The sequence below is a fragment of the Entelurus aequoreus genome, linkage group LG17, assembly GCF_033978785.1.
Source record: "Entelurus aequoreus isolate RoL-2023_Sb linkage group LG17, RoL_Eaeq_v1.1, whole genome shotgun sequence".
Lineage (NCBI taxonomy): Eukaryota > Metazoa > Chordata > Actinopteri > Syngnathiformes > Syngnathidae > Entelurus > Entelurus aequoreus.
Window position 1 is genome coordinate 29,404,381 of NC_084747.1, and position 17,500 is coordinate 29,421,880.

The 17,500-nt window shown below is 36.3% G+C and overlaps 1 protein-coding gene and 1 long non-coding RNA gene across 2 annotated transcripts in view; both read right to left on the bottom strand.

Moving 5' to 3' along the window:
* The window catches only part of LOC133632779 (uncharacterized), a 71,920-nt gene extending 67,711 nt beyond the window's left edge, over nucleotides 1-4,209 (bottom strand). The window contains exons 1-2 of the long non-coding RNA XR_009821704.1: nucleotides 4,142-4,209; nucleotides 913-1,008 (exon numbers count right to left, since the gene is read on the bottom strand). This is a non-coding gene — a long non-coding RNA (uncharacterized LOC133632779). The remainder of the gene's footprint in view (nucleotides 1-912; nucleotides 1,009-4,141) is intronic.
* Nucleotides 4,210-12,223: 8,014 nt separating this feature from the next.
* LOC133632783 (GDNF family receptor alpha-2-like) overlaps nucleotides 12,224-17,500 on the bottom strand; it is a 287,070-nt gene continuing 281,793 nt past the window's right edge. The window contains exon 8 of the mRNA XM_062025454.1: nucleotides 12,224-12,902. Coding sequence (XP_061881438.1) covers nucleotides 12,765-12,902 — 138 coding nt within the window. The 3' untranslated portion in view covers nucleotides 12,224-12,764. The remainder of the gene's footprint in view (nucleotides 12,903-17,500) is intronic.

Here is a 17,500-nt window from a genome sequence, read left to right on the forward strand (position 1 = left end):
TTGTCACGTGTTGCTGGCATCAAATTCTAAATTTAATGATTATTTGCATAAAAAAAAAAGTTTATCAGTTTGAACATCAAATATATTGTCTTTGAATATGGGTTGAAAATGATTTGCAAATCATTGTATTCCGTTTATCAATTTCCCAACTCATATGGAAATATGGTTTGTATATATATATATATATATATATATATATATATATATATATATATATATATATATATATATATATATATATATATATATATATATATATATATATATATATATATATATATATATATATATAAACTCCATTTCCATATATATATATGGAAATATATATATATATATATATATATATATATATATATATATATATTATATATATATATATATATATATATATATATATATATATATATATATATATATATATGGTTACTTTACAGTTTAGTAAGTAATAATTGTTTTATATTGTAAAACTTAGAAACATTGCTTAGAGTGATGAATGAAGAATTCATACACGTAGAAACACTATGGACGATTAAAAGCTTTAAACAGCAGGAGACACTGCAAAGATTCACCCAGTAGCACCTGCAGTGAGCAAACTCGCCGTAGCACAAAAAATAACATTTGAGTGTTCAATGAAAACTATTTACATTATGGCCATCAGCGGAGACAAACCATAAATTAGCCGCACCGTTTTATCAGCCGCCGGGTTCAAAGCGTAGGAAAAAAAGTAGCGGCTTACAGTCCGGAATTTACGGTACATTTATTTTATGTTGAATGGTGCAAGTGTTATAATATTTATAACTGTTTTTATAAGCCGAGAAAGAAGCTGTATAATTAAACACAATTTTATGATGATGGCACGTGAGTATAAAAAGTAGTTAATATCAATAAAAAAAATAACATTAGTTTACTCACTCTTAACTTTGTTGTCTTATGCCAGGGGTCACCAACGCGGTGCCCGCGGGCACCAGGTCGCCCGTAAGGACCAGATGAGTCGCCCGCGGGCCTGTTCTAAAAAAAAAAAAAAAAAAAAAAAAAATTCAAAAAAAAAAAAAAAAATTTTTTTTTTTTTTTTTTTAAATTAAATCTACATAGAAAAAACACAAGATACACTTTCAATCAGTGCATCAACCCAAACAACCTCCCCCATGCACACTCATCCACACCCACTCACACAAAAGGGGTTATTTCTTTCTGCTACCAATATTCTGGTTCCCACAACATAGACAACACATCTGCAAGGGACACAGTCCCTGAAGCACACATGATTGTATAGGCTGCTGGTCCACTAACATTTTCATTAATTAGTATTTTTATGTAATTATTTTTATATTGTTTTACTTTCTTTTTTATCCAAGAAAATGTTTTTTATTTATTTATCTTATTTTATTTTATTTTTAAAAAAAGGGCCTTATCTGCAACAGACCAGGTTGTCAATGAAATTAGATTTGTTTAAAGGGTTTTTTAAACCAGGCCCAGTCCAGATAATGTCTAAGTCGGACTCAGCAACACACACCTTCATTCATGTACACAGAAAAAAATTAGGGAACACAACAGATTGCATATAATTTATAAACAAAATTACATTTTCAAAATAAGCATTTATGTACAGTCCAGATTATGTCCAGGTCACTCAAATTAGGGAACACAACAACAGATATCATATAATCTATAAACATAATTATACTTTCAAAATAAGCCTTTGAGGACTTCTCATCTTTTTTTTAATGTTTTTTGGCATCATTATCGTTTTCAACCATGTAACTTTCTAAAGTTAGAAAATACTGAATAAATGTTTTAAAGAAAGTAATACTAAGTGAATATCTGTTTTTGGCCTTAAAAATAAACATTTTACCGAGTACTATAATTAAATTGACTAAATCATGATTGTCAATGAACTCTCCTAAAATAACAGAAACCACATTAAGCTTCATAAACAAACCAATCCTTAAACACATTTTTTCAACTTCCACCCAAAACAAAGACACAATATGACAATACCAAAACAAATGCAGGGTGGATTCAGGCTCCTGACAACAAAATCGGCAATCATCTGACTCTGTCATATTCCATAATTTTAACATTTTCCCTGTGGGTAAGAAGTTATAAATAATTTAAATGTGAAAAAAACGATTTTGCACATCGATAGTGGTTTTATAGATTAGTTTGAATATGGCATCCCATGGCAACGGGCAGTCAAAAAAGTCCTCCCATTTTCCATTTGTGTTGTATGAGGCAGCCTTCAAAGATTACTTTATTAAAAAAAACTATATATTTTTCTATTTATTTTAGTTCCTTTTTGCCAACTAGAATTTCTTATTAGAGGTTTACAAACTAATAATTTAGTAGTTCCATAATTAATTATTTGTTTCCATCTTTTCCCAATTACTCCAGTTAGTTGATAAAATGAAAAGCTTGAGCAAGCATCACCATACCTAAATTCATCATACTTCATAATTTTACCATTCTCATTGATAATATCATTGACAAAAATGATTCCTCTTTCAAACATATTTTTCCAAAAGAAAGGCTTTCCATCTATTACAATATTAGAGTTCATCCATATTAACTGCTGCAAAATATCGTCTCTTTTTTCTGGCACATAAAATTGAAAACACCACTATGAGTGGATTGTTTCCTTTATGAACCCCGCCATGTTTCCCAGCAGACTCTCTGGGAGGGGATCACTTGTAAAAAAGGATACCATTTCTTTTGATACAGTACATGTTTTTTGTCCAACAGGACATTTGTGTGCCACTCAATGTTTAAATACATATTTGGAACAATTGATGCTTTTAAAGACAGACACATAGCTTCAAGGTTGAGAAGTTTCAGGCCCCCATATTCATACTCTTTGTACAAAACCTTTCTTTTAATCTTTTCTGGTTTGCCGTTCCAGACAAAATCGAAGACCCTCCGCTCATAAATCTTAAAAAAGTTTTGTGATGGAGCTGGTAATGACAAAAACAAATAAATAAATTGAGGAATAATTAACGAGTTGGCAATAGACATTTTACCATACAAGGTTAAGGATTTCCCTTTCCATAATTGCATAATTTTGTCCAGCTTTCTTAGTCGATTATCATTATTTACTGAGCCTAGATCTTCCAGATTTTCTGGGACAACAGCACCAAGTATGTTAACTGGTCCATCTGTCCACAAAACAGGCACTTTGCATTCCATTCGAAAGGACGTTCCCTTTAGATTTTCGATTCTTAACATTTTACATTTATCATAATTAAGCTTAAGGCCAGATTGCTGTGAAAATATGTCCAAAAGATTAAGAAGGTTCCGCAAACAATGAGGAAAAATCTTATCTTTGTGAATCAGCCTTTTCTGACATGAACTTCATCAAGAACAAACACAGAACACGCCTCACTGATGCACATCTGCAAGACTCACTCAGAGTTGCAGTGTCAAGTTACACACCAGAGTACAACACACTAGTTAACAGCATGCAATGCCAGGCTTCCCACTAACTGACAAAGAAACAGATAACAGATTTGGTGTCCAGTTCAAAGTGTGACATGATTTAAAAATTTGAGAGTTTACTTTTGTATTTTACATGAGTTATTATTTGTACAAACATGGTGCAAAGTAATTCATGATTTGTTAAAAAATGTTAGTGGCTAGCTAGTTAAAATGGGATATTGTGATTTCACAAGACTGTCTTAGAAGTGATCATTTGAAAATGTTCAATTTGAAAAATGTGCACCTAGAGAAAATATAAAAATAAAGTGTTGCATATTGATATTTATCTGTTTCTATATATATTTATTGTGAGAAATCATTAAGATGATCAGTGTTTCCACAAAGATAAATATCATTAATTATTAATAATAACAGAGTTAAAGGTAAATTGAGCAAATTGGCTACTTCTGGCAATTTATTTAAGTGTGTATCTAACTGGTAGCCCTTCGCATTAATCAGTACCCAAGAAGTAGCCCTTGGTTTCAAAAAGGTTGGTGACCCCTGTCTTATGCACTGGAACCTGCCAGAGCCTGTAGACAACAAACATTTACTTTGTTATTACAACTGGGCTAAAACAAAAAAACTGGTCGTGGTTAAGGGATGACATAATAATGTAATACAAATAAAGTGGATAATACTGTCAAACCAATATTATAACAGCAAATAAACTCACCTTAATGCAGAATCAGTCGAAATACAGTTCTTGTTTCCTCATTTTGCTAGCTTACTTTATGCTGGAGGAGGCTTAATCAAGTCCGACATTGTGACGCATGGGTGGAAGTGATGATTATTTCAAAATAAGATAGAAAAGAGCCAAAAACAACAACAAATGGATGTAATGGCAAACTCATTTCTTTGCAGGCTGGTACCTATCATATTAAATAATGTTGGTGACCACCTGTGTAATTTTTAAGACTGTTGTATGCGTGTGTGTCACAAGTTGAGAACGCTTTTAATTTTTAAAGTTGACTCCATGACGACTAAATGATATCCTGTGCCCCCTCTTTCTCATTATGGTCACAAGTGAGTTGGAGCCGATGGAATTGTTTTGATTTTTTTTAAAATTATTGTTATGTTTTGGTTTTTCAGTTTTAATGAGCTTCAGGTTTGCTCCTCTTGTGTTTTTTCAACTTAAAGGGAAAAAAAAAACAGTCAAGCCATTTCCATTCTGTATAATACACTTTGCAAGTTTAGCACACAGATTAAACAATCAAGCCAATTTTTGAGACACTCGTGATTTAGGGCTATATAAGTAAACATTGATTGATGATTGATTGATTGAACGTTAAGTACTTCCGCGCTAGTTGCTAGCTGTCATTTAACAAATAGTTTGTTAATTGCTAGCTGATAACGCTTATGGTGATCGCTAGCTGGCAACGAAATAATTAGTCGCTTGCTAGTAACGAGGACGCTATTTGCTAGCGAGCAACCAGAGTGTTAATTGCTAGCTGACAAGTGACAACTAGCAGTTCTGGTTGCTAGCTCGCAACTGAAGCGCAAATCGCTAACTGACAAGTGACAACTAACATGTTTATTGTTAGCTGGCATCTTGTGCTTTAATCGCTCGCTGAGAATTGACAACTAGCATGCTAATCGCTAGCTGATAACTGGTGTTGTAATCGCTAGCTGGCAGCGAAAACGCTGAATGCGAGCTGGCAACTGGCACGCTAATCGCTCGCTGGTTACCAAAACGCTAGCCGGCTATTAGAGTGTTATTTGTTGGTGACGACTAGGGCACTAATCGCTAGCCGACAACTGGTGTACTAATCACTAACAGGCAACGAGAGCAATACTCAGTAGCTGGAAAGTGACAACTAGCCGGCTAATTGCTAGCTAACAACTGGAGACCTAATCGCTAGCTGAAAAGAAGAGCGCTAGTTGCTAGCTTACGACTGGCATCTTGTGCATTGATCGCTAGCTGGGAGAAGTTAGATCCAGCAGGCCGATCGCTAGCTGGCGACTAGAGTGCTAAACGTTAGCTGTCAATTAGCGTGCTAAACACTAGCTGGCTACTAGAGTGTTAAAGGCCTACAGAAATGATTTTTTAAAATTTAAACGGGGATAGCAGATCCATTCTATGTGTCATACTTGATCATTTCGCGATATTGCCATATTTTTGCTGAAAGGATTTAGTAGAGAACATCGACGATAAAGTTTGCAACTTTTGGTCGCTAAAAAAAAAAAGCCTTGCCTGTACCGGAAGTAGCGTGACGTCACAGGTTGAAGGGCTCCTCACATTTCCCCATTGTTTACACCAGCAGCAAGAGCGATTCGGACCGAGAAAGCGACGATTACCCCATTAATTTGAACCAGGATGAAAGTTTCGTGGATGAGGAACGTGAGAGTGAAGGACTAGAGTGCAGTGCAGGACGCATCTTTTTTCGCTCTAACCGTAACTTAGGTACAAGCTGGCTCATTGGATTCCACACTCTCTCCTTTTTCTATTGTGGATCATGGATTTGTATTTTAAACCACCTCGGATACTATATCCTCTTGAAAATGAGAGTCGAGAACGCGAAATGGACATTCACAGTGACTTTTATCTCCACGACAATACATCGGCGAAGCACTTTAGCTACGGAGCGAACGTGATAGCATCGTGCTTAAATGCAGATAGAAACAAAAGAAATAAACCCCTGACTGGAAGGATAGACAGAAAATCAACAATAGTATTAAACCATGGACCTGTAACTACACGGTTAATGCTTTCCAGCCTGGCGAAGCTTAACAATGCTGTTGCTAACGACGCCATTGAAGCTAACTTAGCTACGGGACCTCACAGAGCTATGCTAAAAACATTAGCTATCCACCTACGCCAGCCAGCCCTCATCTGCTCATCAACACCCGTGCTCACCTGCGTTCCAGCGATCGACGGAGCGACGAAGGACTTCACCCGATCATCCGTGCGGTCGGCGGCTAGCGTCGGATAGCGCGTCTGCTATCCAAGTCAAAGTCCTCCTGGTTGTGTTGCTGCAGCCAGCCGCTAATACACCGATCCCACCTACAGCTTTCTTTGCAGTCTCCATTGTTCATTAAACAAATTGCAAAAGATTCACCAACACAGATGTCCAGAATACTGTGGAATTTTGCGATGAAAACCAAGCATTTTGTATTGGATACAATGTGTCCGAATACTTCCGTTCCAACGATTGACGTCACGCGCATACGTCATCATACATAGACTTTTTCAACCGGAAGTTTCACGGGAAATTTAAAATTGCACTTTATAAATTAACCCGGCCGTATTGGCATGTGTTGCAATGTTAAGATTTCATCATTGATATATAAACTATCAGACTGTGTGGTCGGTAGTAGTGGGTTTCAGTAGGCCTTTAATTGCTAGTTGACAACTAGACCAATAATCGCTAGCTGACAACTGGTGTGCTAATCACTAGCTGGCAACTAGATTGCTACTCGCTGGCTTACAAGTGACAACTAACATGCTCATTGCTAGCTGGCATCTTGTGCACTTATCGCTAGCTGAGAATTGACCACAAGCATGCTAATCGCTAGCGTGTTAGTGACAACTAGCCTGTTAGTGACAACTAACAGGCTAGTTGCTAGCTGGCAACTAGAACACTAAACATGAGCTGGCAACTAGCGCACTAATTGCTAGCTGTTTACTAGAGTGTTCATTTATAGCTGACAACTAGAGCATTAATCGCTAGCTGACAACTGGTGTGCTAATCACTAGCTGGCAACTAGATCGCTACTGGCTGGCTTACAAGTGACAACTAACGTGCTCATTGCAAGCTGGCATCTTGTGCACTAATCGCTAGCTGAGAATTGACCACAAGCATGCTAATCGCTAGCTGATAACTGGTGTTGTAATCGCTAGCTGACAAGTGACAACTAGCAGGCTAATTGCTAGCTGGCAACTAGAACACTAAACATGAGCTGGCAACTAGCGCACTAATCGCTAGCTGTTTACTAGAGTGTTCATTTCTAGCTGACAACTAGAGCATTAATCGCTAGCTGACAACCGGTGTGCTAATCACTAGCTGGCAACTAGATCGCTACTGGCTGGCTTACAAGTGACAACTAACGTGCTCATTGCAAGCTGGCATCTTGTGCACTAATCGCTAGCTGAGAATTGACCACAAGCGTGCTAATCGCTAGCTGATAACTGGTGTTGTAATCGCTAGCTGACAAGTGACAACTAGCAGGCTAATTGCTAGCTGGCAACTAGAACACTAAACATGAGCTGGCAACTAGCGCACTAATCGCTAGCTGTTTACCAGCTGATAAGTGGTGTTGTAATCGCTAACTGACAAGTGACAACTGGTAGGCTAATTGCTAGCTGGCAACTGGAATGCTAAACACGAGCTGGCAACTAGCACCCTAAATACTAGCTGGTTACTAGAATGCTAAAAATACTAAAAATTCCACCACCACCTGCAGTACCTTTGCAGACCACCTGGGGTTCACGGACCGCTTGCAGAAGACATCTGTTGTCGAGGTTTTACAGCGATTTTTAATGATAAAGGCAAACAGGTGTTGTTTGTCACGAGGAAAAGATCTGTATTGTACTCATGTTAGCATTCAAGCTAGCAAGCGATTAGCGTGCCAGCCGCTCCTATTTGGCTCATTGACCAAAAGCCATATTCAGTTTTTTATATTTCTTCCTCTGCAGCTATTTATTAAAAACAATCATATATGCTCACTATTATTATTATTATTATTTAATCCAGCATATGACCATAATGAAACCGTGTCAAAACAGGTAGTGAGTGTGCCATGCACTCACTCAGGTGTCATTTACTCATCAGTCGGTAACACAGTGGTTGTGACTGTAATCGTTACATCCCTAACACACACTGTGCTGATTGTCAACACAAATAAACACACACACACACACACACTTTCGGAGCAGACGTAGTTCATTTAATCTCATTCCTGTTACATTCTTTGTCATCATTCCTTATATAGACACATTTATTTCAGCGCAGATAATGAAGGCCTTCCAAAAAAGTGAGAAGTCAGTTTGGTCGCCAACACAGAGTCTTCATGTTCCACGTTTGGAGTGAAATGACCGCCAAGCACACACGAAAATGTGTTTTTTTTTACGATTTGCAAGTAAAACAACCATTTTCTGCAATAAAAAAAGAAAAAATTAAAACAATTTGGCAAGTAAAAGAGCTATTTTTTGCAAGTAAAATAAATACTTGCCAGTATAAAAATAAAAAAATGCAAGTAAATGAACGATTTGCAAGTAAAAATAAAAAATGTTTTCAAGTTAAAACTTTTTTGGCTGTAACATTCCACCATTTGCACTCTGCCACAGGTGGTGCTGCTAAGTCAATTTAAGGCCATCAGAGCTACTGTTATTTGCACATGGTGCCATCCACCAAAAATGACAAAATTAGGCAAAGCAGGGTGGACTATTATCGCCAACATTTTCTACTGTGTTTTTATCATTTCAAATTGTTTTTTTTTACTTGTTTTTATATCTGTGTATCCTTTTTTTCTTGCAGAAAATTGTTTTTTTTACTTGCGAATTGTGGTTTTACTTGCATAAAATTGTTTTATTTTATGTGCAGATATGTTTTTTAATTTCAGGAAATTGTTTTTTTTTACTTGTGAATATTTGTTTTAATTGCAAGAAAGAGTTTTTTTTTTACGTGCAAATCGTTTTTTCAATTGAAGAAAATTGTCTTTATAATTGGGAATTTTTTTTTTTACTTACAAGAAATTGTATTTGTATGTGATAATCATTTTTTTACTTATAGAAAGTAGTTGGTTTTTTTTACTTGCTAAGTTTTTTTCAATTTGAAAAAGCTTTTTTTTTACTTGCTAATTGTTGTTTGCGAATCATTTTTTTAAATTAGAGAATTGTTTTATACTTGCAAATCGTTTTTTTTAATGGCAGAAAATTGTTTTTATACTTGCAAATCCTTTTTTTAATGGCAGAACATTGGGTTTTTTTACGAGCGAATTGATTTTTTAAAAACATAATTTTTCTATAGGTGCAAATACGTGTACATTGTTGTTTTACTTGCAGAAAATGTTATGTTTTTTAAGTGCAAATTGTTTTTTAATTGAAAGGAATTGTTTTATTTTTAACTTGCCAATAGTTTTTGGTAAATCAATTTTTACATTAAAGAAAATTGTTTTTATAATTGGGACTGGTATTTTTGCTTGCATAATTTTTTTTCACGCACAAATCGTTTTTTAATTGAAGAAAATGGTTTTGTTTTTTAGACGGAAATAGTTTTTGTTACTTGTTGATACTTTTTTAAACCTGTGAATCATTTTGTATGTGCAAAAAAAATTGTTTTTATACTTTAGATTAATTTTTTTACGTGCAGAATTTTTAAAATTTTTTATGCACAAATCGTTTTTTTAGTTGAAGAAACATTTGTTATACTAGCAAATTGTTTTTTAGTTGCAGACTATATTTTTCATATTTGCATTTTTTTTTTTAATTCAACCAAATAATTTTGTGTTTGTGCAAATCATTTTTCAAAATTAAAGAAAATGTTTTTTTTTACTTAAAGTACTTTTATTTTTTACTTGCTAATTGTTTTTTGTAAATAATGTTTTACATTAAAGAAAATTGTTTTTATGAATGGGAATGGTATTTTTCCTTGCAGAATTTGTTTTATTTATTTTTTTACGCGCAAATTGTTTTTTAATTAAAGAAAATTGTTTCGTTTTTTACAAGCAAATAGTTTGTTTTACTTGTTGCTACTTTTTTTTAACCTGTGAATCGTTTTTTTATGTGCAGAAAATAGTTTTTATACTTTAGATTCATTTTTTACTTGCAGAATATGTCTTTTATTTACCCGCAAATCGTTTTTTAATTGAAGAATAAAATGTTTTACTTGGGTATCGTTTTTTTGTTGCAGACAATATTTTTCATTCTTGCAAATAATTTTTTCAAATTCAACCAAATAGTTTTTTGTTTGTGCAAATCCTTTTTTAAATTAAAGAAACATTTTTTTTAAATTTGCGAATCGTTTTCTAATTGAATAAAATAGTTGTATTTTTTACTTGCCAATAGTTTTTTGCAAATCATTTTTAACATTAAAGAAAATTGTTTTAATAATTGGGAATGGTATTTTTGCTTGCAGAATTTTTTTTTTTTTTATGCGCATATCCTTTTTTTAATTGAAAAATACCGTATTTCCTTGAATTGCCGCCGGGTATATATTATCCGCATGCCTCGTTTTACCGCCGGGTCAAACTCGCTTCGCAAAATAATTAGCGCATGCTTAGAATTACTGCCGGGTCAAACTTGTTTAGCAGAATAATTAGCACATGCCTCGTTTTACCGCCGGGTCAAACTCGTCACGTCACAAGTGACACTTCACCTTTCAAGGCATCATTTTCCAAAATGGAGGAGGTTAATTTCAATAATTTAAAATCGCATAAAGGGAAGAAGATAAAGAGCTATTCAGTAGGATTCAAGGTCCAAGCTATTGAATATGCTAAAAAGAACAGTAAGGAGGGAACTGCTCAGTTTATTACCTTCTAAACACATTTGTCAGTCTCATCTTGTGGCCAATACTACTGTAGTATTGTTATTTACATGCTTGAAATGCTTAATTTATGAAAAAATTTTTTAAAATATGCTTTAAATAAACAATATCAATATTGTGTTATTATATAATTGCAATTCTTATTATTAATATTGTGTTAGTTTGTAGTGGTTGAGAGCTGACTTTTTGTTGTTGGAGTTGCGTGTTTCAAAGCGCTTTATTTTGAAAAAATGTTTTATTAATATAGCTGCGTGTGTCAAATATGAGTCACTAAATGACTCCCGCCTCATGGTGGTAGAGGGCGCTAGTGATCATTCTTGCGACTACTCGGCTGCAGAAGAAGTGAAAACAACAGTTTTCTAAACTGGACTTTCAATCGAAGCAGGAGGTAATAATTAAAGGAAGATCTCCATCGAGACAGAGAGACTTTTAAAACTGAAGAAAGATAAGGAAGACTTCTATAAACAAGTTATCGATGCTTTTGTTCAGAAGAAGCGGCGCATGGACTTCATTTATAAGTAAAGGTAAGACCATAATAACGTTTTTTTTTTATTAAATCTGCTTTTCATGATGGTATCCTTACATCACACTCAAATTTACATCACACTAAATTTACCGCATGCCTTTGGTAAGCGCCGGAGTGAGAAGAGGGTTTTAAATTAATTACCGCCCCGGCGCTAATTCAAGGAAATACGGTAACATGTTTTACTTGCGAATCGTTTTTTTTTTTGTTGCAGACAATATTTTTCATACTTGCAAATAGTTTTTTTAATTAAACCAAATTTTTTTTGTTTGTGCAAATCATTTTTTAAATTAAAGAAAATATCTATTTTTTTTCCTTGCGAATCGTTTTCAAATTGAATAAAATAGTTGTATTTTTTACATGCCAATAGTTTTTGGTGAATCATTTTTTACATGGGAAATTGTTAGTTTTTTTTACTTGCGAATCGTTTTTTAGTTGCAGACAACATTTGTCATACTTGTAAATTAAGGAAAATATATTTTTTTACTTGCGAATCGTCTTTTGTGAATAGTTTTTTCATTAAGGAAACGTGCAAACAAACGCAAATTGGTATTTTACTTGTAAAAAGTTGTTTTTTTCTTAACTTTTCGTGCTTGTTCATTTTTTTTAAATATCCAAATTGTTGTTTTACTTGCAGAAAATGTTCTTTTTGAATATGCAAATCTTTTTTTTTACTTGCGAATCGTCTGGGGTGAGTAAAAACATCGTTGTGTGTGTTTTGCCAGTCATTTCACTCCACACTGTGTAGATATCCTTGGACCGAAAAAAAAGGAAAATCTTCTTTTTTCCCCCCACTTTCCCCCAATAAATACATATAGAGACATTTATATTCACATGTGCAAGTGGATGTACGGCACACAGCCACAGGGCGTCAACAGCAACACTTCGGATGACCAAAGAACGACGGCGCACGCCCGGAAAAATGCGGTAGATGGATTATGGTCACGGATACTAAATACCGACACTTAGACCACGGAGTAGCGTTTACAGATTTGGAGTTTACAATAGTGATAAAGAGGCGGACCGGACCCTCCCTCGTAAGAAGCAAAAAGTCTTTCTAAACCATTCTTCTCCCGAGAAGTCTCTGTCAGAGGGGGTGTGGCCCTCGTGGCGGCGAGGGTCCGTTTGTAAAAGAAGTCCCGTCCGTAGTTCCGTGGTGGGATGACATCAAATGAATGACTTTTCCCTTTCAAATCAAAACGGGCCTTCTTCATATCAGTGGAGAAACGACACCTTCTGCTTTTGGGACGAGCTGGTGGGAGGGCGACCTCCCCTCCCCCGTCCTGGCACTTCTATAAGGCGTGTTGAGCCAGGAGCAGAGCCAAGGCCAGGCCGGGGAGCAGAGCCCAGACGTTGGCACGCACACACGCGCACTGATCCTCTGGCAGGCCCTGAGGTTTGCCCGGCCCGCCGTCTCTCGGTTCGGGATACTGAGCACACACACACGCACGCACGCACACACACACACACACACACACACACACACACACACACACACACACACACACACACACACACACACACACACACACACACACACACACACACACACACACACACACACACACGGAGGAGAGAGAGATGCGTAAAAGGTTAGGCGTGACTCACACACTTCATATATCGTGTCGTGGCATTTTGATTCGGTCAAAGGTGACCATTTAATTTTTTATTTTTTTTAAAAAGGGGAAAAAAAAAAGGTTATCCTAGCGCAAGAAGAGAAGAGTCAGGAAGGACAAATACAATCTTTCAATCTACCGCAGACTCGCTTTGGCACAGACGTGAAATGTGTGCGACGGTGCAAAGTCTTATTCAGTGTGCTAATCTAATTCCTTCCTTTTTTGTGCTCCCCCTTACAGTTCTTCCCGCTCCTACCGTGGTCTGTATTGCATATAAGTCACTCAATCAATCAAGGTTTATTTGTATAGCACCTTACAACATCACAATTGTGCACATATATTGTTTCCCTTACTCTTCTAGAAACTTCAATAAAATGTCCTGGTTTCTGCTTAATACCCTTTTGAGAGTGACCTCCATGTCTTCTAACTTCTTCTCTTAGTTTTTCCCTTTCTCTACTGTATTTCTGAATGGTTGCTTGTTCCACTGACTCCACCTCACTGCAGCTGTCACATAATCCTATTGGGTGTTTGTTTAAAAGGTGCAATGTCTTATTCAGTCTGGTGTGTCCTAATCTAATGCGTAGTATGATTCCCTCCTCTTTTGTGCTCCCCCTTACAGTTCTTCCTGCTCATACCGTGGTTTGTATTGCATGTAAGTCACTCAATCAATCAAGGTTTATTTGTATAGCACTTTACAACATCACAATTGTGCACATATATTCCTTCCCTTACTCTTCTAAAAACGTCAATAAAATGTCCTGGTTGCTGCTTAGTACCCTTTCAAGAGTAACCACCATGTCTTCTAACTTCTTCTCTTATTTTCCCCTTTCTCTACTGTATTTCTGACAATAAATGGTTGCTTGTTCCACTGAGTCCACCTCAATGCAGCTGTCACATAATCCTGTTGGGTGTTTGTTAATAAGGTGCAATGTCTTATTCAGTCTGGTGTCCTAATCTAATGCGTGGTATGATTCCTTCCTCTTTTGTGCTCCCTCTTACAGTTCTTCCCGCTCCTACCGTGGTCTGTATTGCTTATAAGTCACTCAATCAATCAAGGTTTATTTGTATCGTACCTTAAAACATCACAATCGGTCACATATATTCCTTCCCTTACTCTTCTAGAAACTTCAATAAAATGTCCTGGTTTCAGCTTAGTACCCTTTTGAGTTTGAGTTTGAGTTTGAGTTTGAGTTTATTTCGAACATGCAAGCATACAACATGATACATCACAATTTCCAGTTTCTTTTCAACATGTTCGAAAAGGAGTAGGAAGAAGCAGAGCTTATTTAATCCTACCCCTTTTCTTTACATAACAGTTGCAAAACTTTTTGTTCACTTCCTGTTCACAATTTTTTCACAATAAACTCCATAAGTAATTACAATAAAAATAAATAAATAAATAATAGTAAGAATTTAATAATAATAATTGGTGAAGTAAGTCATATTTCATATGATGAGATAAGTAAGATTACTTTAAGAATGAATGAATGGATGGATGAAATAAATTGAGAATGTTTGTCATGGTTCTTCTTCTTTGTACTTTGTAAACACTTTAAGTTTGAAGAGTTTCTTGAAGTGTATCATATTAGTACATTGTTTGATTGCTTTGCTTACTGATATACTGAAGGTCTTAAGTGTTGTACGTGCAAACAAATGTTTTAAATTACGTTTTTCTCTAAGATTATATTTCTCCTCTTTTTTTGAGAAGAATTGTTGTATATTCTTGGGTAGCAGGTTATAGTTTGCTTTGTGCATAATTTTAGCTGTTTGCAAATTCACTATGTCGTGGAATTTCAGTATTTTTGATTCAATAAATAAAGGGTTTGTATGTTCTCTATATCCAACATTATGTATTATTCTAACTGATCTTTTTTGTAACACTGTTAATGAATGAAGTGTACTTTTGTAATTATTTCCCCATATTTGTACACAGTAGCTCAGATATGGTAACACTAGTGAGCAGTAGAGAATATGAAGGGATTTTTGGTCTAGAACATGTTTTGCTTTTGAGAGTGACCTCCTGTCTTCTAACTTCTTCTCTTAGTTTTTCCCTTTCTCTACTGTATTTTTGACAATGCATGTTCCACTGACTCCACCGCAATGCAGCTGTCACATAATCCTGCTGGGTGTTTGTTTATAAAGTGCAATGTCTTATTCAGTCTGATGTGTCCTAATCTACTGCGTGGTATGATTCCTTCCTCTTTTGTGCTCCCCCTTACAGTTCTTCCGGCTCCTACTGTGGTCTGTATTGCATATAAGTCACTCAATCAATCAAGGTTTATTTCTATAGCACCTTACAACATCACAATCGTGCATATATTCCTTCCCTTACTCTTCTAGAAACGTCAACAAAATGTCCTGGTTGCTGCTTAGTTCCCTTTTGAGAGTAACCTCCATGTCTTCTAACTTCTTCTCTTAGTTTTCCCCTTTCTCTACTGTATTTCTGACAATGCATGTTCCACTGACTCCACCTCAATGCAGCTGTCACACAATCCTGATGGGTGTTTGTTTATAAGGTGCAATGTCTTATACGATTAAGACACTGGTGTGTCTTAATCGTCCTCTCCCTTACAGTTCTTCCCGCTCCTACCATGGTCTGTATTGCATATAAGTCAATCAATGAATCAAGGTTTATTTGTATAGTGTTATGGGTCACACTCCTGCTGCTTCTCCTCCTGCTGTGCGCTCTAACGAGCGCACCGCGGGCCGGGCCCACGGGCGTTCCCTCTCCACTGTGGGCGCACCTGCCGTGATGAGCGACCAGCCTTCATAAGCCAGCACGTCTTGAGATCCGGTGCCAGAACGTAGCGTAGTACCCTTTTAAGAGTAATCTCTATGTCTTCTAACTTCGTCTCTTAGTTTTCCCCTTTCTCTACTGTATTTCTGACAATAAATGGATGCTTGTTCCACTGATTTCTTCGCAATGCAGCTGTCACATAATCCTGTTGGGTGTTTGTTTATAAAGGTGCAATGTCTTATTCAGACTGGTGTGTCCTAATCTAATGCGTGATAGGATTTATTCCTCTTTTGTGCTCCCCCTTACAGTTCTTCCCACACCCACCGTAGTCTGTATTGCATATAAGTCAATCAATCAATCAAGGTTTATTTGTATAGCACCTTACAACATCACAATCGTGCACAAAGTGCTTACATGACAAATAAGTTGAAAGAAAGTCAAACCAGGCTTATTAAAACAGTTAAAAAACATTCATATCTAAAAACACTTAAGGTAATTGTTTGTTAAAAGCCAGTTTAACAAAAACGAGTACAACAGTGTCTTCCTGTTGTACGCTGGTCCCTAGTGTATTTGCCACTCTTTCAAAAGATTTCCTTTCATTTATGATTGTGCCTCTGCCAAACTGAAAGGTACCTCTCTGGGCTGCTCTTGTGTTTGTGTCTGCTTTGCCAGCTGATCTGCCAATTCATTGGCCTTCATGCTTGTGTGAGCTGGAACCCATAGGAACCTTATGCTGGTGCTCACCTTTTCAAGCCTGAACAGTATTTCTTATGTTTCATTAACTATATTTTGTCTGTTTTGCGACCTAAAATTTTGAACAGAGAATCCTGCTGACCTGAAGTCGGAGCAGACCACCACCGTTTTAGCTGTGACTCTTCTACCCACTGTAGTGTTGCCGTCGACAATTATCATATGCAGATTAATTTGCGTCTTTAATACAAAAGCTTTTTTTGACACTGTTTCTATGTAACTCAATTGTTTGCGTTTGAATTTTTGTGAACTGATTAGTTGTTGTTGTTTTTTACATTTAATTATGGTGACATGTTGATTGAATATGAATGCGTGGGAAAAATGTTGGTGTTTAAAATTTTTAGTTTGTTAAAATACAGTGTTTTAAAATTTAGCGTGTAAAAATTAACTGCTGAAAAATGTGTGCTTCAAAACTCAAGACTCACTTCTGGCAAATTAGGACTGAAGTGATCGATCCTGTCTTAGAAGCCAATGAAGAGCTTTGGTCTTAATTGACCTAAAATGAGTCCGGTAAATCAAAGCATGCATTTCTGCAATTTTTTTTTTTTACATTGATTTTTTTATATGCAATACATTTTTTACATTGAATTTTGACTCACTGGACTTTAAAACACAAACTTTTGCTCAAACATTTTCATCCAATTCCGCCCGAATGCACCTGAGATAAGCTCCAGTACCCCCTGCCACCCCGAAAGGGACAAGCGGTAGAAAATGTATATATATATATATATATCATACTTGCCAACCCTCCCGTTTTTAGCGGGAGAATCCCGTTATTCAGCGCCTCTCCCGACAACCTCCCTTCTCCCGACAAACTCCCGGTATTCAGCCGGAGCTGGAGGCCACGCCCCCTCCAGCTCAATGCGGAGCTGAGACTGAGTGGGGAAAGCCTATTCTCACGTCCACTTTCCCACAATATAAATAC